The sequence below is a fragment of the Squalius cephalus genome, assembly GCF_949319135.1.
Source record: "Squalius cephalus genome assembly, chromosome: 5".
Taxonomy (NCBI): Eukaryota; Metazoa; Chordata; class Actinopteri; order Cypriniformes; family Leuciscidae; genus Squalius; species Squalius cephalus.
The window spans coordinates 5,002,282-5,029,486 of record NC_137126.1 but is presented as its reverse complement, the minus strand read 5'-3'; the positions used below and the strand labels follow the sequence as shown (position 1 = coordinate 5,029,486).

At 39.0% G+C, this 27,205-nt stretch overlaps 3 protein-coding genes across 4 annotated transcripts in view; 2 read left to right on the top strand and 1 right to left on the bottom strand.

The window, feature by feature from the left end:
• Positions 1 to 2,088, bottom strand: part of kif1ca (kinesin family member 1C, a) — a 58,359-nt gene extending 56,271 nt beyond the window's left edge. Inside the window, exon 1 of the mRNA XM_079871505.1 lies at positions 1,532 to 2,088. The gene's annotated coding sequence lies outside the window, so the exon portion shown is untranslated. The remainder of the gene's footprint in view (positions 1 to 1,531) is intronic.
• On the top strand, positions 1,650 to 12,720 carry LOC307158705 (uncharacterized protein). Its single transcript, XM_079871534.1, has 7 exons — positions 1,650 to 1,782; positions 2,888 to 2,960; positions 3,259 to 3,363; positions 3,467 to 3,533; positions 4,789 to 4,952; positions 5,034 to 5,217; positions 12,178 to 12,720. Exons 2-7 carry the CDS (start codon positions 2,890 to 2,892, stop codon positions 12,373 to 12,375), a joined length of 789 nt encoding a protein of 262 aa, XP_079727660.1. The 5' UTR covers positions 1,650 to 1,782; positions 2,888 to 2,889; the 3' UTR covers positions 12,376 to 12,720.
• Positions 12,721 to 13,175: 455 nt separating this feature from the next.
• Positions 13,176 to 21,760, top strand: tnfsf13 (TNF superfamily member 13). 2 transcript variants are annotated; one of them, XM_079871532.1, is made up of 6 exons: positions 13,176 to 13,449; positions 15,005 to 15,104; positions 15,206 to 15,253; positions 17,185 to 17,303; positions 18,068 to 18,206; positions 20,802 to 21,760. In XM_079871532.1, the coding sequence occupies exons 1-6, from the start codon at positions 13,222 to 13,224 to the stop codon at positions 20,909 to 20,911; spliced, it is 744 nt and encodes a 247-aa protein (XP_079727658.1). In that variant the 5' UTR covers positions 13,176 to 13,221; the 3' UTR covers positions 20,912 to 21,760. The 2 variants fall into 2 exon arrangements, with proteins under 2 accessions (XP_079727658.1, XP_079727657.1); XM_079871531.1 differs by having other exon boundaries at positions 13,195 to 13,449; positions 15,203 to 15,253.
• The last annotated feature ends 5,445 nt before the right edge of the window (positions 21,761 to 27,205 follow it).

The window sequence follows — 27,205 nt, the reverse complement described above, 5'->3', positions numbered from 1 at the left end:
ACCTGGGCACTTGTAATGACACATCAAGGATGTTAAGAGGCTAAAAGCAGGTTTAAATATTGCCCCATCGAAGTCAACAGGGTGCAAATCTTAAAATGAGGATAACACGGTGTAGGCAACACCGATTTTTGTCGTTGTTCTCTGTACTGACAGCACTCCAAATGTACAAAAAAATGAGCTCAATGTTAAAATTGACCGGAGTTCTCCTTTAATCTGGCAATGCAACGTATGCCACCCTTCTTCCCAAACTTGTACCCTACTTCCAAGTTTATATTCCTAAACTTTTCCTCTAAGCTACTGTATGTGTGCAAGAACTAAACTACGCCACGTTAGAGACTGAGCAACTCATATAATTAACTTCCAGAGAGATTCTATGTTTTGGACACGAGCCATCTGAGAGAAAGAATGAGACAAAAGAGAGATGGACAGCTAAAATGAGAAAGACAGAGACAGACAGCATACCTTTCCGAGACTGAGGAATGTTGGTCTGTCATTAAGTGTGTGCATGTGTGTGTGTGTGTGTGTGTGTGTAGTCCCTAAAGGCAAGCAGCTGCAGGCATGCAAACCCAGTTTTCAATTAAAGTGCCAGAGACGAGGCTGTGAGAACAAATAGAGAATCAGTGCAAGCCAGACACAACACGTTATACAGCTAAGAGAGAGAGAGACACATAAATAAATAAAAGGGTCAAATAAAGTGCATCAAAACACCTGAACCGAAACTAAGATAAGAAAATATTGTTTCCCTTTCAAAACCTCAGCGATGTCCAGGCCACAACCAATCCTTCCATACAAAAGGTCTGTAACATGGAGCCGAGATGGTTTGAGACTAAATATAGTATGTATACGGTACTGAAAATTAATATACCATAATATTTACATGGTATTCCAAAGAATATCATGGTTTTATTATGTCCAAAACACAGTAAGTTGTCAAATCAATCAAGCAGAGCCTGGAGCCAGCAAGCATGAATGAAACTAATTAGTCCTGGTACCTGTAATGTAACTCAACAGGTGTATTCATGAACTCAAGAAGCCACACATCATCTTACTGTCTGTTTACAATAACTCAGGGACAATCTAATGGATCTAATGTCAAGCAAAAACTAGATAAACAGTTCAACTATAGGATTAAAAATGCCCATGTATGTCATCAAAAGGAAAATATGTCAGGATGTTCACTCGCACTGTGATTTCCTTTACATTCTTCTAATGCAACACAAGCAGAGGTCATACATGAGGATGAGAGAGAAGAATAAACTGAAATTCCTACAGGATTTTCCAGTAGGATATTTGAGTCACATTCATATTCTTTTAACTGAACGCAAATTTACAACTAATTTTAATGTTATCGAATTAAAACACTTAAATTCTGAACAATAAAGTGAGAAAGGTTCAAAATCATTATGAAAAATAATGATGAAACACAGGGACATCATGTACGTTACTTAAACACAGGCTAAAACGAAACAACCTTGAGTGTTTGTAAATGTGTCCGAGTGTGTTCGCTGGAATAAAGACATTTAACACTTACCAGTTCTGGGTAGTTGCTTAATCGAGCCACCAAGTCGTGAAATTAAATCCAGAGGGAGTTTCAGAAGAAAACGGATTTATTTTAAATTCGCTTCCAGTGTTGTTCTCCCTGATGAAACAGCGGCTCGTGTTTCTCCACCTGCTGGATCACACGACGACCAACAGCAGGAAAACTTGGGTGGAAGTTTTTCCGTTCACTGGAATCCGCACACACAAAAGCCAATACAACAAATGTCCAAAAGAAGCAGAAAGGTAATTCTTCGTTTTCTTCCCTGCACTGAAAAGTTGTGTATTACACTCACATATTATATAAACGCGATCCGCATGCGTCCATTTAACGTGTGGCTATCCTAAATCTCCGCACTTCAAACAACAAAAAAAAGCTTTTAAACCAGGAGACGCGTTCTCGTCAACGAAATCTAACAGTATTGTGAATGATAACAAAACTTTTTTGTACTCTTAAGGACACTGACATATCTTACTAGATGAAGACGGATGAATTAAAGTATCGCCGGTGTGTGAAAGTTTAGAGCCCTGCCGTCACTCTTCCCAAAGATCAGAGCGTGACGTGAGCAGAGTGACTCAGAGAGCAGTTAAAAGTCCTGCTCGTCTGCTACATCTTCCTCATTTAACTGAAATAAATAAATAAAACCCCTTTTCTTTGGCTGATTAAAAGTCCTATTCGTCTGCAACATCTTTCTGATTTTATTTTAAATAAATAAATAAATAACCATTTTCTTTGGGAGTTAAAAGTCATGTTCGTCTGCTACATCCTTCTAATTTAACTGAAATAAATAAATACAAATCTTTTGCTCTGGCTAATTAAACGTCCTGTTCGTCAGCTACATCTTTCTACCTATTCGTCTGCAACTTCTTTCTGATTTTATTTTAAATAAATAAATAACCCTTTTCTTTGGCTAATTAAAAGTCGTGTTCGTCTGCTACATCCTAATAAATTAACTGAAATAAATAAATAAATAAATAAATAAATAAATAAATAAATAAATAAATAAATAAATAAATACAAATCTTTTTCTCTGACTAATTAAAAGTTCTGTTCGTCAGCTACATCTTTCTAATTTAATTAAAATAAATAAAAAAATAAAAAACATTTGCTATGGCTAATTAGATTAATTGCTAGCGCCATCTCACGCGCAGTCATGATGTCAGTAGCGCGAAAATTTCTTTTAAAAAAATCTATCATTTTTCTAAGAGATAATTTCAGCCTATTTTAGGTCTCATATTCCACATAAGCTAACATATTTCAGCCTTATATCGCTTATATATATAATAAAGGGATAAAATATACGTTTAGTCTAAGTTTAACTAAGTGTTTTTCTTGCTACACGGCTAAAAGAGATGTGGACCACGACATACCTGTCACCGCAAACTGAAGAGGAGGATTTTGACCTATTTCCGCCTTTCGCAAAGTAAGTGTTTCTGTCAAATATGTCCAAAAAATAAAGCAACATGCACTGTAAAACAATATTTTTCGAAGTTGTAAATTAAAACAGATTATTTGAGTACGTTTTTACAAGAAAATTCCATTTTTTTAACTTCAAAATTTCACGTTTAATTTAATGTGTTACCTGCCATTTCTTTATAACAAAATTTACGGGTAATTTCTGAGTAAACATGTTTTTCTAAACCATTTTTTTTTTCCAGTGTGTTTTCTGTATCCATGTTTCTCAATTTCTGGGCATTGTAATGTTATTTTGCCATCTACAGGCGATCAAAGGAAGTGAATCGCCACGGTGAGGAGAGAGTGTTACATGTACCTGTGCAACCTCAATATGGCGAACCTTTCTGGAGACCAGATGTGCCGCTGCAATGGTAAAACTGTTCATTCAATAGCCTTATCTCAGTGGAAAAGGATTTTTAAAAAGTACTTCAGAGAGCTTTGAAAGTTTGACTGTGTTTGTATGGTTGTTGGCAGTGAGGAGTCGTTCAGATATGAACCCTTTCCTGATCCAGGCCTGTATTCCACTTCACACTCTGGGATGGTGAGTAACTAGAAGTCGGATGATGCACCTTTAACATCTTTATTTAAAGTCATTGTTAAACAAACTTTTCCCTATTTGTTCCCTTAAAATGTGTCCCTGATGTTATTGTGCTAGGAGTAAAAAATCATAGGCCATACAATATTTCTTTGAGGAAAGACAAACCAAGACTGAAATGAGTTTCCACCGGCACGACTCCAAAAGTATCATGGTGTGATGACCATATTTTTTCTTGGACACGATGCCATGATAGTCATCCCATGGTATTTGTGAAGTAACTTCCTTTATGAAAAAGTTCACATTAGTATACTTTTAAAAAGTGTACTTATAATGGAAATAATCTATATTATTGAATATACTTAAGTGTGAACTGAATGTTATTGCATGCAAATAAATGAAAATGTATTATAGTTTAAATTTATATTAAATGCAGCTGAACTTTAGAGTGCCACTTAACTAGGACTTAACTTCATCCTTATATGTAATTTCATAATTACTAATATTGTCTTTGAAATATGGTTAAAATGTCCTGCTGAATGTGCTGACAAGCATTTATGGCTAACTAAACTTATATGTCTGGTTTTTAAATATATTTGTAATGATGAAGTTCCAATTTAGCACATTTCATTTAATATAATTTCAAATAATATCAAACAACACTACACACTACAGTTAAAATGATACTTTAAGTATTTTACATGTGGTTTAGTATGTTAGTCAACACATCAAAATAAGTGTACTTCTTTAAAGCACGACAAAAGATTATTATAAAATAATTATTTAAAATGTACATTACAAAGTGCACTTAACACTTAAGAGTGTACTTAAGTGTCATGAAAGTACATTTAAGTGGTCTACAGTGTTTAATTATTAATATATTATTTGCAAATATAGTTTTTTTAAAGTAACACTTTATTTTACAGTGTTCTTACACGTTACATGTAGTTACTATACTAATTACTATAAATGGTGTATAATTACATTCAACTAACACTAAACCACACCTTAACCCTAACACTAACCCTATAAGTACATGTAATTCTTACTGTATAATCACACTGTAAAAACGGACACCTTAAAATAATGTGCAACCTTTTTTTTTTTTTAAATATACTTGGATTTAAAGTACAATATAAGTCACTTTTAATACAATTAAGCACACTTCTTTTTCACACGGATTGAAGAACTCTGGAATGGAATTACCATCACTTTACTATAGTAACATCACATCAGCTGCTGTGAACTCTTTTTCTTTCAGGTGAACAGACATAACGGACTGAGCGTACACCTGACCCATGAGAAGCTGCCGCACCCGTCACAGCTGATGGGTAAAAGGAAGAGAGGTCAAGAACTGCAGACACCGACTGCAAACGTTCTGAAACACATACGTGAACTCAGGATGAGACAGCGTCATATAAACGCGTGAGAGAGAGAGAAGGATTGTGGGAGGTAGAGGCATTAAGGATTAGAACATATGTGATTGCTGAGTCTGTTTCATTCCAGGTTGAAGGGGGACAGATGGTGGGGTGCCACTGCTGTGTCCGGCCCAGAGGAGGGCAGAAGTCCAACTGAGGCCGGGAACGAGCAGCTTCTTGGTCTGACAGCTGGGATCAGTACGATGCTATTGGACAATCCTAATGTGACCATGACAAAGCCTTATGAAGCTGCTTCCTCACTGACGCATCAGGTAGCATTTATTTGCTGCAAGGGAGTTTTTTTGTGTAATACACTCTTAAAGCTACACTGTGTGATAATTTCCCCCATCTAGCGGTGAAATTGTATATGACTACCCAGTGAATATTAGTTTCTGTTCCTTTCAATTTCGAGGGTGTTTTAACTCCTACGGTGGCCGTATTATTACAAGATTAACATGGCTTCCAGTTCGACTTCGTCCAATTGCGCCTTTAAAACTATCACCTGTGATCCGTCGCAGCACAGATTTATGTTACAAGGTAAACAATACTTTTTCACCATTGACGCGAGGAAAAGTAATGCAAGTTATACAAGAGGTCGTTCTGGCGTTATGCACAACCATGCTATGGTTAGACAAGCAACTATAAAACTTTGAATTTACACAAATAGGCTGAATTACCTGTCGAGAAGAAAGCAGGCAACGTCGGCGTCCGTTTTAAAATCTTTGCTCCTCATGAGCTCTTTCCATCTGGGAAAAGTTACTCCAGTATTGACGTTGGTCTTGCTGATTTGCCTGTCGCGTTGACGTTTTAATTCTCTCTTTCGCTTCCTTGGCGACTCTGCTACATGCCCTCGAGAATAGGTGTGATCCTCTATCAGCAATCTTTCAAATCTGCCGGCAGTCGCGAGTAATCTCCCCCTCGCATTCGTCTCTGAGTCATTGAGTGTAAAGCGCGAAAGGCGAAGCTTGAATTTACAGGTATGTCCCTCTTTGGCTAATGTAGTTTCAAGATGGAGGGGCAACATGGCGACCGGCATTCGAACCCCTCACCCGTATGTACTTTCAATGGCAGATTATAAACTTACGAGAATACTTTATTACTTGAAAGAAGTAAATATACATTAATGAGCACATATATTTTTGAAAGAACTAAGTGTTTTTTGCTAAGAATCATCTAAAAAAATTACACAGTGTAGCTTTAAAAAATGAGGTGTCACCGTTTCCGAGTTCAAGCGCTCTATTAGATACTAAAAGCAAATGGGTAGTTGACAAATATGCAGTAAAAATGCTTTTTTTTGTAAAACACCACTTTTGGAGAAAAAAATACATATGTAGTGTGAACTTTGATGTTTGAGTAAAAATATAGAGGGTCTCTAACTTTGTCAATCTTTGCACCAAAAAAGTAAAATATTTGAACAATTCTGAGATAAAAACTTACCATGTGCACATGGCATGAGCTTCACAGGTAGGGTGACCACCCGTCCCGCTTTGTTGCACCGCACAGCATTTTCACCCCTTGTCCCGCATGTCGCATATTGAGAAAATGTCCCGCATTTTCATCGGTCTATTGGTTTTTTATATTAAGAAAACGTGCATGCGTTCTTTTGCCTTTTTAAGAAAGCATTTTATTTATTCTTTTTGCAGTGTAGTTTTTCACCTATAGGCTATTTAACAGCGCTTCGTCAGCAGTACAAGCACAACAGCCTTTTTTTAAAATCCAATCCAATGGTTGAAAAGACAGGAGTAAACACGGTCACTAGTAGGTTGTGACAGCTGTCAATCAAAATGTGGACCGGTGATTCGTTCCATGTGTTTCCTGTCAGAAAACAAATGGATAATTCGGTCAATTAAATTAAAACTTAATTGTTAAATAACTAAATAATTAAATTATTTAATTTAACAGAATTTATCAACTTGTTGCCTGCTGTGGTTCTTTTAATTCACATCCTGTCACGGTTGAATATAATACAAAAAAGGTGCGAGGACTCAAGTGCAGGAGAATAGTTTATTTACAAAAGAAAAACAAACACAAAACAAAACCCAGGAGGGGGAAAACATAATAAGTAAATACAAAACAAAACCAGAACATAAAACTTACAGGATGATCACAGGGAACAGGAAACATTAGACAACGAACCGACACAGACTGCAAACAAGAGGGGACTTATAAAGGGAACTAATCAAGAGGGAACAGGTGGAAGAACAAACAATAATCAGATAACAAGTGGGAGGGATCAGACAATGACCTGAGCACATGGCCCAAAATAACAAAACACCCATGTGCAACACAAGACAGGACAGGCATGTGACATTACCCCCTCCCTACAGAGCGGCTACCAGACGCTCCATCAGACCAGGGCGGGACGGGAGGAACAGACCAGAGCGGAACGGGAGGAACAGACCAGGGCGGGACGGGAGGAACAGACCAGGGCGGGACGGGAGGAACAGACCAGGGCGGGACGGGAGGAACAGACCAGGGCGGGACGGGAGGAACAGACCAGGGCGGGACGGGAGGAACAGACCAGGGCGGGACGGGAGGAACAGACCAGGGTGGAGACTCTCCCTCGGGCGGCCAGGGCGGAGCAGACTCTCCCTCGGGCGGCCAGGGCGGAGCAGACTGTCCATCGGGCGGCCAGGGCGGAGCAGACTGTCCATCGGGCGGCCAGGGCGGAGCAGACTGTCCATCGGGCGGCCAGGGCGGAGCAGACTGTCCATCGGGCGGCCAGGGCGGAGCAGACTGTCCATCGGGCGGCCAGGGCGGAGCAGACTGTCCATCGGGCGGCCAGGGCGGAGCAGACTGTCCATCGGGCGGCCAGGGCGGAGCAGACTGTCCCTCGGGCGGCCAGGGCGGAGCAGACTGTCCCTCGGGCGGCCGAGGCGAAGCAGACTGTCCCTCGGGCGGCCAGGGCGGAGCAGACTGTCCATCGGGCGGCCAGGGCGGAGCAGACTGTCCCTCGGGCGGCCGAGGCGGAGCAGACTGTCCCTCAGGCGGCCAGGGCGGAGACTTTCCCTCGGGCGGCCAGGGCACCAGAACAGACACCACCGGCTCAGGAACAGACACCACCGGCTCAGGAACAGACACCACCGGCTCAGGAACAGACACCACCGGCTCAGGAACAGACACCACCGGCTCAGGAACAAACACCACCGGCTCAGGAACAGACACCACCGGCTCAGGAACAGACACCACCGGCTCAGGAACAGACACCACCGGCTCAGGAACAGACACCACCGGCTCAGGAACAGACACCACCGGCTCGGAGGCGGCCATCTTGTCTGAAGACACAGGTTCGCCGGCGGTCATCCTCTCCGAAGACACAGGCTCGGCAGACGTGACGTGAACAGGCTCGGCGGCGGCCATCTTGTCGGAAGACACAGGCTCGGCAGACGTGACGTGAACGGCTCGGCGGTGGCCATCTTGTCCGAAGACACAGGCTCGGCAGGCGTGACGTGAACAGGCTCGGCGGCGGCCATCTTGTCGGAAGACACAGGCTCGGCAGGCGTGACGTGAACAGGCTCGGCGGCGGCCATCTTGTCCGAAGACACAGGCTCGGCAGGCGTGACGTGAACAGGCTCGGCGGCGGCCATTTTGTCCGAAGACACAGGCTCGGCAGGCGTGACGTGAACACTCTCGGCGGCGGCCATCTTGTCCGAAGACACAGGCTCGGCAGGCGTGACGTGAACAGTCTCTGGATCGACCGACGTGGCGAGCAGCTCGGGCGGGGCCGGCAGGGCGAGCAGCTCGGGTGGCGTGGGCAGAGCAGGACGCCTGGGCGGCACGAGCAGAGCAAGTCGCCTGAGCGACGCGTCGGGGATGGCAGTCACCTCCGGAATGGTCTCTGGATTAGGAGCCACCGGACAAGTCGTTGTGGAGGGGTTTCTCCTCCTCCTCCGTCTCGGGACCACCGGCACTGGGACCACCGGCACAGTCACGGAGGGAGTCTTCCTTCTCCTCCTCCGTTTCGGGACCACCGGAACTGGGACCACTGGACTCGGGACCATCGGACTCGGGATCACCGGAACTGGGACCACTGGACTCGGGACCATCGGACTCGGGATCACCGGAACTGGGATCACCGGAACTGGGACCACCGGAACTGGGACCACCTGACTCGGGATCACCGGAACTGGGACCACATTTCTGGCAATTCTCCCTCCACCATCGCCTCAAAATTGACCCCATCAAAAGCTCTTCGGATCAGCCAGTCCATCGGTTCATCAAGCGCATAATTAAATAAATCTTTTCGAGCCTCCTCGCTAAGGTTCAGCCCCTCAGCAGCGCTGCTGAACTCTCTCACCTCCGTCCCCTGCTGACGGAGGGAGACTAGCTCCTTGAATTGAAGAATCCGCTCCCATTGCGGACAGGAGACTGGTTGCGCCCCTCTTCTCCGCTGAGTCCTCATGTGGTCGGTTCGTTCTGTCACGGTTGAATATAATACAAAAAAGGTGCGAGGACTCAAGTGCAGGAGAATAGTTTATTTACAAAAGAAAAACAAACACAAAACAAAACCCACGAGGGGGAAAACATAATAAGTAAATACAAAACAAAACCAGAACATAAAACTTACAGGATGATCACAGGGAACAGGAAACATTAGACAACGAACCAACACAGGCTGCAAACAAGAGGGGACTTATAAAGGGAACTAATCAAGAGGGAACAGGTGGAAGAACAAACAATAATCAGATAACAAGTGGGAGGGATCAGACAATGACCTGAGCACATGGCCCAAAATAACAAAACACCCATGTGCAACACAAGACAGGACAAGCATGTGACACATCCTTTCTAAAAAATATGAAAGTTTTTGGTTTAATATATTCTTAATATATAAGACTGTCAATGATCTAATTTCATGTTGTTTTATATTTTATTTGTTCATTGTTTATTTTGTTGGATTTTAATTGGACATGGTCAGAACTGTTTATAAAATAGTTATCTGCATGATGCCTGCTGCCTTTGGGCTCAGTGATGTTGAATTTAAATGACATGTCAAATAAAGACATGTTATGTTACATTGTGATGTAGGCTAATGGTGTTTTCTGGAAGGGACTAAAGAACAAAGAATTTTTATCAGCTGAAAGGCAGAATTCAAATGTTTTTATTAAGTTAGACATTATATAATAATAAAAAAACTAACAAAAAAAGTCCATCTTTAAAGACAATCAGTCTGAAGGGTGCAGAAACACAGGGGTGGTTTATGTTTTAGTGTTGGTAAAATGTCCCACATTGTCCCACACAAACTTATAATCGTCCCACATTTGGTTTGTTTGATGGTGGTCACCCTATTCACAGGGGGCTTCAGTAACATGACCTTGAATAGAGTCCTTCAACTAATTAAACTTATTAGTGGAAATGCCCGATTTAAATCAGGATACGGTGTCACACCAAAGGACATGGTTTTAAGTGACAAAATGTATCAAGTTCCTACGCTTTTAGAAATATATGGATGAAATAAATGATTGTCATTTACTAATATAGACAATTGCAAAATTATGCCTGAGGTATTTATTAACATTTGTATGCTTTTCTTTTTAATTTACAAATGCTTGAGACAGTCACACCATAGGACAATTTTGAGATTTTGCTCAAAAATGAAAGAAATCTAATAACGAGGCAGTTATTATATCAACAGGTCCATGTAAGATAAAGAAATGTTTAACAATTTACTGCATTTTAAATGATGACAATACTAATTATATTCATTTTATCTTGTGTGGCAGTGAAAATGCCATGTCACGTCAATGCCTCAAATAACAAACTGTTCTAATATGCAAAAATCATGAGCATAACTTTTATCTCCATAGCAAAATTTCAGTTGGCCAGATTTGTCTTTTGTAAATCTTTAAAAATGTGGGTGTCCGGGACGCCATGAGCTCGGAGACTTTACTGTAGCTTAGCTTAAAAGTGTGATATGAATAGTGTTCATAAATGGCTGTTGAGATAATATTCCCAACTGAAACGACTTGGACCCGGAAACAGTATTCCCTATGTCACGATTTAACAAGCAGATTGAGTGGTGCTGGTATGCCGTTTGACTTTTTGTTCTACAATGTACTGTAAATTACACACACCCATAGCAAAAACACGAATTTTGAAGCATTTATGCACATTTCTGAAACCGTACGTTTTTTATTTTTAACATGACATGTTATTGTGCCTTTAATAAGTAACTAGATAAGACTTGCTTGGGGTGTGTGAGTGTGTGCAGTGTACGTAGTAGAACAACATGTCAAAGTATTGTCAAATTATGTAACCTAAAGAAAAACCTTTTTCAAAAACTTCACTAGGATACGTTTCTCAATACTTATGTCACTTTTTCAAAACTCTTTTCACATCCAAAATGCACTAAAACTACCAAAACACTTCTTACACGTCTCAAACCAAGTCATTCTTCCATAAGGTTTTCACCCAACAAAGATACTTTCTCACAACAACGACCTAAAAATCACTAACAACAGGTAGAAATATACAATGTTTTCAAGAATGACACTCTCTATTGTTTGTAATTCCCTGTGGTATGTTACATGTTCCTTGCTTACATTACAGTACAAAATTATTCCCAAGTTTCCCCTTTTATATTGATAGTAATGAAATTGAATGACTAACACCTGTTAGGAGTTCAGCTACATCTCTTATTGTTTTGATAGTATTTCGATTTTTAGATTTTGAATAAATTTCAATATGGGATTACTTTAGACATGTAGCAAACTGCTATTCATATGCAAAATCGGCCTGTAGGCATAGAGTTTTGGCTGTGGTTGGGTCGAAGTGGGAGAAGAGTTCATATAAACTGAAAGTAGTCATTGAATGCATTTTTGTGCTAAAGCAATGATAAATGATTTAGAGTTTAGCCCACATAAACTGAAATGTGTCCTAGTGATTGTAAAAAAAAAAAAAAAAAAACTGTAAATGCAAACCTTCACATAATACAAAATTTAATAAGACAGCAATTTGCTACATTTAATAAAAAAAATAAAAAATAAATAGATGTAGCTGAACACCTACACAGGTGTTAGTCTTTCAATTTCAAAGGGCACAATTCATGAATAATTTTGTGCTGTAATGTAAACACAGATCACGTAAAAGGACCTAGCTTAGCCCACATAGACTGCTGTTGTGCTCACTGTGTGAAGAGTTTTGATAAAGTGACCAAAGTATTGAGAAATTGTGACTGTTTAAAAAAAAAAAAAAAGTAAACTAGAAATTTTCTTTTGTGTGTTTCCCCCCAGCAGGTCTCATTTAGAGGATATGAGCAGTTTCTTGACCTTGCTCCAGGAGGGAACCCCATGATGGCGTTTGTTGCAGGAACGGCCCATCAATCGCTCCTGGTGGCTGATGACGCCATGGTGAATCCTGCGGGATCGGATGTGTTCCTCAGGAGCATTGATGATGAGATGAAACTTCTTCAGAACCTTCAGTTCTTCTAAATAAGCTTTATCCTGTTTGAGCCATTTGGGCATAGTTCAATGATCAGCCTGTTTTCTCTTAATACCTACTGTTGTTAAGTCTTAAAGGAATTGTATGGTTGCATATGTTAGAGTGCTGTGTTCATGAAGAGTTCATAATGCTCTGTCAGAAAATTGGTATAACATTTCTAGTGTGTGAGGGCATTTGGCTTATGAATTTTAAAGAAGAAGACTAGTCTGCTTAGTTATTTGCAAATGAAATGTATATTTATGGAGATATTACTGTATTGCCATTTGTGATTGTATGATTTTGAAAGTGTCAAACAGATAAACAGACAGTAAATAATAAAATGAAAAATTGGATCCAATTATCTTTTTTGCACTTGTTGGACATGTTATTGTTTGTAGCCTACTTATTATAACTATTACTGACCTGTACCATGGTAATACCATGATGTACAGTACATGTACCAATAGTATATCAAACACTTGCAGTACAATGTAAATACTATGGTACATAATTATACAAGTTTTCTGGAATGAAATGGCATACCTATTCGGTTTTGTTATCCGTCAACACGTGGATGAATCCTTTAAAAAAAATCCCTAAAGGAAAGCTAATGGAATTCATTCCTTTTACTTTCCATTTCACTTTATTCCTTGGGAAGCCTGGCATGTCGCATCTTGTGTGATTCGTTGATCCTATTATTATTTCCAACTTAGGAGAAAATGTCCATCTGGGAATAAATCAACCCTTTGTTGACACTTTTCTCCACTCCCACTGCTTTCACATGTCTGATGATGAAAGTTGCGAAACCGAAAGTTAACGGATCAATTGAAAACGGGAATATCACGTAAGAGTTTACAATGAACAACCACAACATTCCTGCTTGTGTTTGGAAGGTGAAGGTGGAAGTGTTGAAGTGGTTTCTCGTCTGCACTGTTGCCTGCACCTGTGTGGGTGTGGTGTATATACAGTGGACACACATTTGGATGCTTAGGGCAGAGCTGTCTGAAGTAAAGCAGCGGTTCAGGCCTCTGGAAACATCGGGAACAGAAGGTGGGATATGCTGCGATCCTGCCGTGTGCTGCGGGGTAGGTGAGTGCTTTCACTGATCATCTGCTATTTGAACTGCTTAACGTTGCTCGTCTATTGTTTCACGAACAAATGCACTGTTTACACATGCATCCTGGTTATACCAAAGTATTTCTAAATAAACTTAGATTAAATACGAAAACCAACCATGGTTTTATTATAGTAAAAGTGTAGTTACTAAAGGTTTTTGGCAGATTGAGTAGGCTACCATTTGTATAACCACAGTTTTACAACAAATACCATGGTTACACTATGGTGTAGCAAACCCATGGTTAATTTGTAGTTACTATGGTTTAACTATAATAGCCATGATTTTTTGGTTTTATTTTTAGTAAAACTATGGTTAATTTTCGTAATGTTTCGGTACTGTGGTATAAGTATTGTCATTGTTATAACATGGCATTTTAAAGCACATTGAAGTACGTTCACCATGATATATGGATATGGTATTCATTCTGCATTATACAAATAAAAAAATTACTGTGGCAGAATTATGGTATGAAATGGCAATACTATACTTTTGATGTATTATGGCCTGCTATTGTATTTACATGGTACACTTTTCAACAATACCATAGAACTACAGATCCAAAAGCATATGTCATGGTACCGAGCACGTGGTATATGGTAATAATCATGGAGTAGCCTATTATCTATCCTATATCAACAAACATTGGTTACACCACAGTCATTTTTGCTTTATTTGTGCAACTGATTTCACTTCCTCATCTCAAACTGTTTTACAAAGAATATTACATTAACAGATCTGATGGAATCAAACACAGAAATTAGGACACCCTTACAACAAATGTGAAATAAATAAATGAATGAATGCATACCTGAATTCTCTCTCAAGCAAAAGCATTTTATTCGAAAGTTTCTTCTCGATATCCATCCTGTTAGTCATTCATCAAACACTCTTAATCCAAGTGAGTTTAGTGAGTTCTGCAACAACACAGTAAAAGACTCTTCAAAAGTCTGGGATCAAACCTCTAACCATTAAACACAAATCATGACTTTCAGGTCAAGAAATAATGTTAATTACAAATAATAAAACCCCAACAAAACATATAATCATGTATGGTTGGTAGAATATCAGATTTATCAACTTTTAATGGGGGATTATAAAATGAACAAAAGTATTTACTACAAGGATTTAAAAGAGAGAGACCCAAACGAGATTAAATACGGCTTCATAGGAGAAATGTTTGTTGATTATTGGCTGCCGAAAGTGTGAAACCAAATACTGACCATAAGGTCAAGCAATTTGGCATATTATTGGGCCTGCGCAGTTCATGGTAATATGACAAAAGGTACTGTACAGTATGTGGACACCCCCTTCAAATGGGTCGGGCTATTCCAGTAATATCTGTGAGGACAATGACCATGAATTGTGTTTTTGGCTTTGTTGCAATAGTTTGGGAAGGATCCAATTGGGTTTTCCACAGAAGAATGTTTTCAAGGGAATTACTGGCATTGCAGAAACTCATGTCCAATGTAAATCATTTGAGCTTTAGTATGTGATATCTAATTTCAAATATATTTTGTTATAAGGTAAGCTGTTATCACAGATTCCCTGAGAGACTTAAACATGAAGGGTGCCGAGACAAGAGAGATGTGACAGAACAGAAGAAACAGAGAAAGAGACGACAAAGTGAGTCACTTCAGTCACTCTCGGTTTCTCTGTCTGTCTTATACAGACAAACACACATTTTTTCTCTTATATCTTATGTGAATTGACCTTTCTTTTAGCAGAGCAGCACACATTTCTCCATCTTGTTCCCGTGTCCTCGCAGTCATACAGTGAGTGTAACACCCACAGTGTCTGTTAAAGGGAATAGATCAACCACAATAAAACACACTCTGACACCATTCCAACCCTGTTTGACTTCCTTCCTTCCATAGAACTCAAAAGCAGATCTAAATAAATCTCATGTGCTTCAGCAGATGCAAAAAATTAAATAATATCATAAATATTTTGATACATAATGTACATACTTTACTCACCCTCATGTCATTCCAAATCTGTATGACTTCTTTTCGATAGATAGATAGACAGATAGTCAGACAGACAGACAGATAGATAGATAGATAGATAGATAGATAGATAGACAGATAGATAGATAGATAGACTGACAGATAGACAGATAGATAGACAGATAGATAGATAGATAGATAGATAGATAGATAGATAGATAGATAGATAGACAGACAGACAGACAGATAGATAGACAGATAGATAGATAGATAGACTGACAGATAGACAGATAGATAGACAGATAGATAGATAGATAGATAGACAGACAGACAGACAGACAGACAGACAGACAGACAGACAGACAGACAGATAGATAGATAGATAGATAGATAGATAGATAGATAGATAGATAGATAGATAGATAGATAGATAGATAGATAGACAGACAGACAGATATATAGATAGATAGATAGACAGATAGACTGACAGATAGACAGACAGATAGATAGACAGACAGACAGACAGACAGATAGATAGATAGATAGATAGATAGATAGATAGATAGATAGATAGATAGATAGATAGATAGATAGACAGATAGATAGATAGATAGACTGACAGATAGACAGATAGATAGATAGACAGATAGATAGATAGATAGATAGATAGACAGACAGACAGATAGATAGACAGATAGATAGATAGATAGACTGACAGATAGACAGATAGATAGACAGATAGATAGATAGATAGATAGACAGACAGACAGACAGACAGACAGACAGATAGATAGATAGATAGATAGATAGATAGATAGATAGATAGATAGATAGATAGATAGATAGATAGATAGATAGATAGATAGATAGATAGATAGACAGACAGACAGATATATAGATAGATAGATAGACAGATAGACTGACAGATAGACAGACAGATAGATAGACAGACAGACAGACAGACAGACAGACAGACAGACAGATAGATAGATAGATAGATAGATAGATAGATAGATAGATAGATAGATAGACAGACAGACAGACAGACAGACAGACAGACAGACAGACAGACAGATAGATAGATAGATAGATAGATAGATAGTGTGGTAGATTTTCCCTATTTCGCACCTGACCTAAGTCTACCTGGGTCTCGTCTACAATCAACGTCCCCGAACGTCTACAGTCAACGTTAGTTTCCTATAATATTTACACATCAACGTCGGCTGAGTCCCCTAACTCTAACTAAACAGACAGACTTCAGACAATGCCCTTCAAATTCTTTAATCACTAACTCATGACTTAACATGTCACCCTCTATCAATATGATTGGTTCAAAAGTAAATTGGTATTGGTAAAAGCAACCCCCCACACACACACACACACACACACACTTTTACCCTCTGTTACTGGCATGAGCAGAATTATCTCGAACCATCAGAAAAACCCTTGAAAAGGGTTAATGGTTCAGTTGATTACTCAATATTGTCATGAGACAATGCAGACAGTATATTTGTGATATTGTCATGATCAGCACTTCAGAATTTTCCATGGACACAATAGGCAAAGAACAGAACGTTTAGTACATTAGGTTCAAAGTGTTAGAATGTTCAGCCTAAAAGGAGAAGTAAGGTTTAGATGTTAGAATCATGGTTAGTTTAAAAGATAGGTTACTATCTCATCTATTAAAAGTCCATCTCAATAGATAGAGATGTTGGAGATTGTTGTTTTTCTCTCATTTCTTCTCTGTGTTTTCTCAGATGATCATGACACCACTGTTCTGTCTTGGGCTCTAGGGCAGAGCCGAGGGGAGGGGCTTCAGGTGTCAGGTGATACAGTAACGGTGGAGGCCGAGGGCACATACTTCATTTACAGTCAGGTTGGTGTTGTTTGGTACTGATACTACTGCATTATCAAAGTACAGACTTAAAGGGATAATTCACCCCACAAAAAAATCAATAAATACCTCAACCGTACATGCTTGATGTGCAAGAGCAACTGTCAGTCGTTCTCACATGTCATTCAAGCGCTCTCTTTATAATCACAAAAACATAAAAAGTTGCATGTTTTTAGTTGAAAACGGTGTCGTGTAAACAGCCCCTCATTGGCCATTGCGCTCAAGAATTCAACAGATACGTTTGTGATTTGCTACGTTGCCCAATCCTGCAACAACGCGTAAATAGAAACCTTTGATGCTCTACAGGGCACAAACACAGATACGCACTGGATCGCTTGACAAATCTGTTTCACCAATATGCTGTTAATCCGAAGAAGACTGATCCTAGACCAGCAGTCCAGCGCAGCTCTTCGCTGTAAAAGCAATCAGAAGCAGCAGCAGGCCGGGGAAGGCTTGCTTACACACTCCGCCTATGCTTGCACCTGTAAATCTTTTTATTTGAATTGTTCTTGTTGCTTTCGTGCTATTTTAGATGAATGTTTGTTTTAAGATATTTTATTTTTTAGATAGCCTATTTCTATTTTCCGGGAGTCACGCAAATCATTTTATTTTCCTACAACACCCACACACACGAGTGACACACCACCCGCACACACGCGTTCACCATCAAATCTTGTCTGCATTCTGTCTTACTCAATACAATAAATTACTTTAAGCATTTAGGTTTATTCTTTTGCTTGCCACAGGTGCTGTATAAAGATACCACCTGGTTGATGGGTCATGTGATCACGAAGAGGCTGAAAGGGGCGGAAACTAAGCTGATGAAGTGTTTAAAAAGCATGCCCAGTAACGTCAGTCAGCCTCTCAACACTTGCTACACTGCTGGTGAGTTATCAGTACAACAAAGTTCAAAAGTGAATTAACTCTTGCATTATTTATGCATCAGGTAGGAGCGCTCAGGCTGTGTCCGATATTGCCCCCTATACCCTTAAATAGGGCACTAGGGACAGCCTTTTGTAACGGTGTCCGAAACCATAGTGGATGTTATTGAGTGCACTAATTCAATCCCACAATGCACCGCAATAACGAGTCTACAACCGATGTACGCTCAACGGCTAGAGAATACCCATAATGCACTGTCTAATTAATTCCTGCGACTGACCAGAAGATGGCGCCACAGCTGAATCATCCATTTTCCAAACCGCTGGTGCAATGTGGCTACAGCGTATATCATACAGTATAAATTCCTTTTTAATTGATTATTAAATCGTTTAATTAAGGTTTATTCATAGTTTTCCTGACAGAGTTCAAGATAAATCTTTTCATTACTACTGGAGCTGCCAGTTTGCTAAGTTTCAAATTATTATTAAACAGCAAGCACAAAAAAAAGCGGCAGCCCTTCTGGTGCACTCAGTGTCCGAATTCTCTCGCTCGTTTTCATTCACTCCTTCAAGTGAACTATATTAGTGGAGTAATGTAGGGAATAATGGATGAGGGTTTAGGTGGTGATTTGGAACACAGACTCTTTGAAGTTTGTACCTTTTAAATGAAAAAAACACCACATTTTTGTACTTTGTGCCAAAATAGAGATTCTGCTTATTGAGTTTGATGAGGGCAAGTGTAAATACTGTACCTTATCAATACACTGGTGGTAAGAGAAACTTGAACCATGTGAACAAAAAGACTTTGGGCACTATCATACACTCTGCCCAATGCAGCGCCAGGTGTGACAAAATGTTTTTTGCTAGTTTCAGCCTGACGCAGTTATCATTTTCATGTCCTGCACCACGTAGTTTAAATAGCAAATGCATTTGTGCATCCATGGGCGTGCTGGTCTGAAAACGAGGTGTGTGCAGGCGCATTGTTGGCGCGTTGCTATTTTGAGGCAACTGAAATAGACTGCGTTGACCAATGCCACAATAATGTCAATGCCGCAGTATTTTTTGTGTTATTTAAAGAGCACGTACACTTTGTCCCGTAGATGGCCTGCTTGCTTGCTTTAACCTCGTCCACGAGCAGATCCATTTTGTCGCTAGAGAAGCGTTCAGTTTTTCTGCTTGCAAATTCCGCCACGCAAATAGCGAATCTGCCATGGCGCGGGCGCAACTGGCTCTTAAAGGGAATGGGAGATGAGACTCTGATTGGTTTATTGCACGTTACGCCCAAAACACAGCCATTACTCATTAAGAGAATAGGGACAACCCTTTTAGACCATTCGCCGGGAGCGCCGACCATTTTCCCCATCGTTAAACTAGCAAAAGTGGATTCAGACACGCCCTAAGTGCACTAGTGCCGTGTGCTTTAGACCATGTGCTTAAATCGTTAAAATAGGGCCCTTAATGTCACTCCCTCAAATATGCTGAAAGATTAAACCATTATTTAAAAAAGGATAATGTAACTTCATAACAGTGTTAGAAAGAAGACCAATACTATATTTTAGAATATTTTAACTTGAATAAAACCATTGTTTTTTCAGGCACTGGTCAATTTTGATATTTTGAGCTATTTTGAATCCAGAACTTCCAGAACATCCAAAATACACACTTAAGTGTTTTTTATTCAGCTTTTCTACACACAATTTTAATGACAATATAGACTTTTAAAAGCTGTTTTCTCAAAATGAGTTTAATTCCACAGCAGTTACATTCACCAGACTTTACAGTTTTAGTCCTCTCTATATTCTGAACATTTCAAAAACATTTCAGTCAAAAACATGATGAATGAATGATTTTTTCTCTGGCTGTTGACAGCATTTTCTGATTCATGAAATGATCATAAGAAATCCTCCCTGTAAAAACCATTAGCTCTAATGTTTCAACAAAAGGATGCGTCTCAATCAGCTCTCTAGTTCAGGAGTCAGGGCACTGATCTCATTTGCAAAATCCTTGCAGTGCACTGAAACATTCGCTCCCTAAAAATTCCCACAATGCATTATGAAAACCAGGGAGCTTCGATGCTCACAATGCATCTAAATCAACTCCCTAGCTCCCTTCAGTATATCGTGTGCACTGGTAAGGGCAGTAAGGGCTCACTACACATTGGGACACTGATAATTGTATTTCTGGCGACATGACAACATCCTCATTGTGCAACATCACTACTGGTATATATGAACAACAGCAAAACTATTGTGTTAATGTTATTTAAAGTAGGCTACATTATGATAAATACTTTGCTTGTTACATATTCCTGCAACATTGCAGCTGTAAATAAATTATAAAAGTTATCACATTATGATAATTGTTTTTTGAACATAATATATAGCTGTGACTAATCAACTGGGGAAGTATGATGATATCTTGAATTAAAGCATGTTCTGCAGTAATTAGCAACAGATGATGTGTTTATGTTGTGATGATTGGAGAAGTTTACTCTAGTCTCAAATGCTTGATGAAGGTGAGATCTAAGTTCATACAAAAACCTTGAAATATCTGCAAAATATTTATGTTTCTGATTATGAAGTATGTGTTTCTGTCATAGGAATTTACTTCCTGGAGTCTGGATCCACCCTTCAGCTCTCTGTTCCCCGTAAATCAGCAGAGCTCATCCTCACAGCTCACGCTACCTTCATGGGTCTCTTCAGCATATGACCTGTAAATCACGTTTAACTGACAGAAACCTTTTCATCCTCTGCCTGCTAGTTTTAGTTCTATATGCAAGAATATCATAGTTTCATTCATATTATAGACTGCTTTTTAATGTGGTGAATGGGTGACATCTAGTGGACAGTTGATAGACTGGCAAGTTTAAAATGGTACTAAAATTACTATGGTACGACTATGGTTTGAATGTGGTATCGTGGTAATTCGATGTATTTTTGGAAATAACTGTAATATTGGTAAATATCATGTTGAATATGGCGCCATAAGAATATGGTAATAATTCAGTACCATAGTATGAATCACAATGCCAAGGTATTATTATTTGTTACTATCTGATCTTATACTATATAGGCTATTGTGTGGTACCATGGTACTTCCCCTTCATTTTGATTTCAAAATAAATTATGTGTTGGTGACATAGGCACAACATACAACTTTCAATGAACATGCAATAATAATAATAATGATATACAACTATAATAACCCTTCATACAACACTTTTTTTATTTTAGAGTTTACAAGTTTAACATAAAATAAATAAATAAACATAACTAAAGTATAAAAATAAGTTAATACATAGAGGAGTGTTTTCTGTACACACATGTGCAAACGCTGAAAATAAATAGTTTATCCTTAAATCAGACTTTATAATCTTCCCATCATCTGTTTCTAATGTCTTCTAATAATACAGTAATTATTACTATTTATTGCAACTTTATTTGGAAAAATTACCAATAACAGAAATACTTATTAGCATTTAAGAAGTGGTTTGTAAGTGTGCAGCAATATTTTCTCATTTCTTCCACTGCAAATAAACATGTAAAATCAGGGATTTGTAACAATGTGCATTCTGTTAAATAATTTGCTTTCTTTTTTTATTTATTTGATTTTTTTCTACACCTTTTTTTGTCAGTGTATGCAATGCAGTGTTCACTTCTCTCTACATACTGAGTAAGAAATATCTGTAGAAGTTCACTTCTCATAACAAAAATTAGTTCATTTGGAATGACCTGCAATGTCATATACTTCAGTCATTCAGATTGACTATAAGACTAATAGAGTTTCTATTAATGAATATAAATCTCATACAAATCACTTTTTCATAGACAGGCAGACAGACAGATAGATAGACAGATGGATAGATAAATAGACATACACATAGATAAATAGACATACACATAGATAGATAGATAGATAGATAGATAGATAGATAGATAGATAGATAGATAGATAGATAGATAGATAGATAGATAGATAGATAGATAGATATTTACGAGGTGTGTGCAAGTCACTTTCGTCGGAGCAAGATGGCGCCGGTGTACTTTCTCTTGATTAATTACACAAAAATACAGGACAAAGACATTAGGTGTGCGTTACTTTTTATGTTTTTAATTAATTTATGAAGCCCTGCAAACTTTATCGTTGCATATTATATTGTTAAATTATAATGCCATCATATTCTGTGCAGGCAGTTAGCTTACTAAGCTGTAAATAGAAAAGCCTGACAATATACCTTTAAGTATTGGTATTCCGCCATGTTTCTCACTGACACGCCCCCAACTCGTTAAGATCGGGGATTAAAGAAAATCCCGAGTTTACACCATAGACTGTAAAAAAATAGGTTTACACTCGTATTTACGACATTGTGGTGGCGTTCATGTGAGTTCACCTCATGAATACGATCTTTACGAGATGACTTGAACGCACCGATAGTCTCTCATGCCATTATTGCTTCTGTCCGATCTTCTCTGAACTCTCAGCCTGTTTCTGTGTGATTTGCCCTTTAACCTTTTCCCATCATTGCTCATATAACCTCCCTGACCTGACAAAAAATTGAATGTGCACAGTCATATGTATTTTCTGACTATTGTTCATTAATCATTAGGATTACATTGTGTGCCAGCGACCCGGAAACTCTTTGGTCCAACCAAAATACATCCAAACAAATCCAAATCAGATGTAGGTACGGTGGCCCCAAAAAGTCTTTGGACACTTAAAAAACAAGATTAGAAAACAAAATGTCAAACCGTGTAGCATTCATTTTAAAGAGAGAAAAAGGTTTTTGGACCTTTTCTGGTTGAAGACTTGAGTGAATTAGACAGGAACTGACATCATCCACTGTAAAAAAAAAGTGAAATGACTATGTAATTTATATAAAGAGCTTATTTATATTGGTATGATTATAATGGTTTCTGGTTTAAACCTGTTTTGTTCATTTAATCTAAAAGCAAACACTCCCCATAGAACAAATTAAAAGAAACATTTTTAAAAAGTTGTCCAGGAACCTATATGTCATCAGTACTGTGTGTGTGTGTGTGTGTGTGTGTGTGTGTGTGTGTGTGTGTGTGTGCTCATACAGTAGCTCAGACTTCCTCACCACTTGTTCCTGCACACAGAGGTCAGGAAGGCCTTCACTCAGAGGAATAAAACACAAGAGAACGGACAGAATGGGAATGAAAGGCTGCCTCTTCCTCCCATTTTTGTGGGTGGCACTCGGAGTAACCTTTATTGTCTGGCAGGGTCAGGTTTGTGGTTGCTGATGTAATATTACACACACACACACACGCACCCTGGCCGCCGCTGCAGCTCCTGACAGGATGACTGTGTTTGTCATTACTCAGAGGAGTTTAGATTACAGGAAAGCACTCGCTCAGACACTGACCACACCATTCAGTGCAATGATGTAACAGCCTGTTTTTGGACATGGCACCATGGTACAGTACTTGTGTTTACATTCTTTGTTTTTTCATCAGTTTTTGTACTAACATGTTTATTACTTATCATACTTATCAATAACACCATGTTTTTTGGAGATAATAAAGACTTTTATTCATGTGGCAGTATCATGGGTTCACTTAGCCTACTAAAAAAAAGTACACAGCAAAATAATAGTTCCGACTTAGATTAAAGCTGCAGTCGGCAAGTCTGGCAGATTGAGTGGACTTAGCCAAAATTTTGAATGTTTACAACTCTCATGCCACTCCCCCACTACCAACGAGCACCCGCCCATCATCAGTGCGTGTACCTGATTTTCTGTGAACGCGTCCGTCTCTTCAGCATCGATCAACACCATGGACTCGGAGGTAGGCTGCCCTGGTTAATCTATCCATAGATAGCAATAACCGAGGAATTGGAAGCTTGTTAGTAGATTTTCTCTCCGCCATCACGCTTCGTACAATCTTCAGGCGAACTTCAGGCGTGTCGTGTACATGTGATATTGTAACGTGCGCGTCTGCGCGAGGGAGAGGGAATCTGACGCGTGTGCACGACCTGTGATTGACAGTCAGATCTCACACCCCCCTGCGCTGATTGGACCCGATGAGACGGGAGCGGTGGATTTTTGCAAAACAAATAACACGCTCCAGGTGGAGTTAGAAGCTCGGGTTTTTTTCTAAAACCACCTTATTTATGTTGTTCTGTCGGATTATAGTGTCAGTTTCACTGAATTTGATCAAAAAAATTTTGCCGACGGCAGCTTTAAGTGAGTTCATGTTTAAAACAAGAAAACAAGACAACAAATATTTTTTATATGTATTTAGTAGGCTACCTTGTTTTTTTTTAAAATTTACTATGGTAATAATTAATCTAGGCTATTTAAATCTATTCTACGAATATGTATTTTCTTTAAACGATGTCTATTGTGAAAAGCGCTATACAGATAAATGTGAATTGAATTAATAATAATAATCTATTTATGAGACTGTAATAAGTTCTTGAGGCAAAGTTGCATTTTTGATGAAGTCGTTTTGCGAACTACAGCAGAGCGTGAGACTTGTTTCATTTTCTCTACAGCATTGACTGTGTCTGATGCACCTGCAACAACCCAGGTGTGTGTGCAAGCTGTTTATCTGTTTGCGTGCTTTGCTTTCTTTCTCGTTGTCTCGCCCTCTTTCTCTCACACACACAGTAATCAAGAGCACTAAGTATAGGGTGACCCAGATGGAGCATGTTGACATTCATACCCACTTCCACACATACAGTAAATGTGGGATGTGCTGATAAATGGTCGTGGCCCTGGTGCATTTCCCACAGAGAGACGTGTCAGATATTTTTGCAGTTCTAGCACTCAGCAGAAAAGCACACAATAGAGAGACGCAGGGGGAGAGGTGAATGTGGTACACACAATTATTCATCAGACGCTTCCTCTCTTTAACTCAATCACTCGAGGGTCCGTGTTTTTCCACGACTTCTGAGCACAGATCTAAATTAAAATACTCAAACATCCTGTAGGACAAAAGAACAATCTCATATTTATCACATCTCATATCTCATACAAGAACAATCTCTTTAATATCTCGGTTGTTTCTTTCTGACAGAAGTGAGATTAAGAAACCTGAAGTGCACCACCGGCGGTACTCTTTGAGAGCAACCGTTGAGCAATAAAACTGTCTTCATGTGGAGATGGCAAAAACCTTCAAGTAAAACCAATGAGACAATAAACAGTGACACTACCTTCAAATCTACACTAGGTGGCGACTTTGCGCTAGTTCTTACATTCTCTCTCTCTCTCTCTCTCTCTCTCTCTCTCTCTCTCTCTCTCTCTCTCTCTCTCTCTCTCTCTCTCTCTCTCTCTCTCTCTCACACACACACACACACACACACACACACACAATGCCTCTCTTGGGTTTAGAGCTAAAGATAAATTATTCCTCTGCTCTTGTCCTCTCTCTAAGGATTGTGGTCTGAAGTCCAATCCAATAGAAGCGATGGCAGCCATATTTGAGTGTGTGTCCTGAAGGATAAACAAACTACAGTATAGCAAAGGAAAAGAAGATGGATGCAAGAAGTTACAGAGGCACTTTGGGTTTGGGCACAAACTCTAATATGTTTCGATGTAAAATGTTTCTGAAGAAAATATGAGTGGTGCTTACAAATGCAAAACTCGCCAGGATGTTACTACAATCTTTCTAACTGGTTCGTTCAAAAGAGCCCACTTCATGTCTCTAGGATATTTCTAAGGACCTTCCTTGAGTGTCAAACTAATGGATTTTTTTAGCCCATTTTATCATCTGCCAGATGAAAAAGTAACAGCACACATGGTGCATGGTGAGTTATGTGCCAAAGGGTTCAAATACTTGAGCGAACCAGTTACAGCGACGACCCCACAGAAGACACAGAAAGACACTAAAAAGGACATAAAACTCCCCAGTATTATTGTTTATCGTTACTTGGCAACAATTTTTGTACGTCATATGTTTATGCTTTGTTTCTGGGAACTGAGCCATCTGTTTCCAATAAGTGTTCTGTGAAATATTTTGGATAGAAATGTCAATCGAGAAAGAGAAGTGTGTGTGTGCATGTATGTGTATGGAATAGGGTTTAGTATATATAAACATCTGTTTATTATTGTGGCATGCTAATTCTGTTCCAAAACCTAGTGAGCTGCCTATAGCAGCATACTAACTGAAATGGCACTCATAAGTTACTTTAATGGAAAATAATGCATTACAGTTTTGCATTAGCATGTTGCTATATTGCCAGTGATATAGCCTAATTAGCAAAAAAACATATTTTGTTTTGATATTTTATGGTTTGCAAATTCCAGTCGGAATTTCTCCATGCATTCCTTATGCAAGACATAAGTATATTTAGACCCAGCATAGCCAGACATGTAATCTGTCCTAGCTGTGTTTATAACACAAAGACTAATCCAAAAGGTAGGTAGCATAAATATGCTGCCTTCTAATACCTTCTTTTGGCCAGTTTCTAAGATTGTATCTTTCATGGAGAAGGTAATCCCAAAATGCACTGCAACAAGCTTAGTGGAAAAAAATCCATCCAAGACGGGTGATATAGTGGAGACATTCTTCAAATGTAGGCTATGTGACAAAGAATAACCAACCCATCAAAGCCCTGATATACTACTTCAAGCTAAATCGAAGAACTGGTGTGACATTATTTTGAACAAAATGATGGTTTTTTAGTCCATTTCAGGAGTTCCTCCAATGCAAACTTTGCGGCTGTAAACTACCATTAATCTGTGACAGTTACGCAATAGGTAGGTGTGGCTCTTCCATCTTTGATGAAAACTTCTCTGGTTCACTTCTTCTGTTCAGTCCATCAAGGTCAGACATGGATAAAACAATGGAGAGATTTAAATTGTAATTTTAATTGAAAGTGACACTGTTTAATACTGTAAAGCTGCTTGCTTTACAACAGTCTATTGTATAAAGTGCAATATAAATAAACATGACCTGACTGGAGTGCCAAATTGGTGTAAACATACATCGCTGTGATCAGCTGCTTTATTAACTGCTGTTTTCTCACTTGTGATATTTGTAA

Coding starts and splice junctions, on each gene's coding strand:
- LOC307158705 (XM_079871534.1), top strand. CDS start 2,890: ATGTGGACCACGACATACCTGTCACCGCAAACTGAAGAGGAGGATTTT. Junction 3,364..3,466: donor CCAGATGTGCCGCTGCAATG/GTAAAACTGTTC, acceptor GGTTGTTGGCAG/TGAGGAGTCGTTCAGATATG. Junction 4,953..5,033: donor AGACAGCGTCATATAAACGC/GTGAGAGAGAGA, acceptor GTTTCATTCCAG/GTTGAAGGGGGACAGATGGT.
- tnfsf13 (XM_079871531.1), top strand. CDS start 13,222: ATGAACAACCACAACATTCCTGCTTGTGTTTGGAAGGTGAAGGTGGAA. Junction 13,450..15,004: donor ATCCTGCCGTGTGCTGCGGG/GTAGGTGAGTGC, acceptor TTTTGTTATAAG/GTAAGCTGTTATCACAGATT. Junction 15,254..17,184: donor CGTGTCCTCGCAGTCATACA/GTGAGTGTAACA, acceptor GTGTTTTCTCAG/ATGATCATGACACCACTGTT.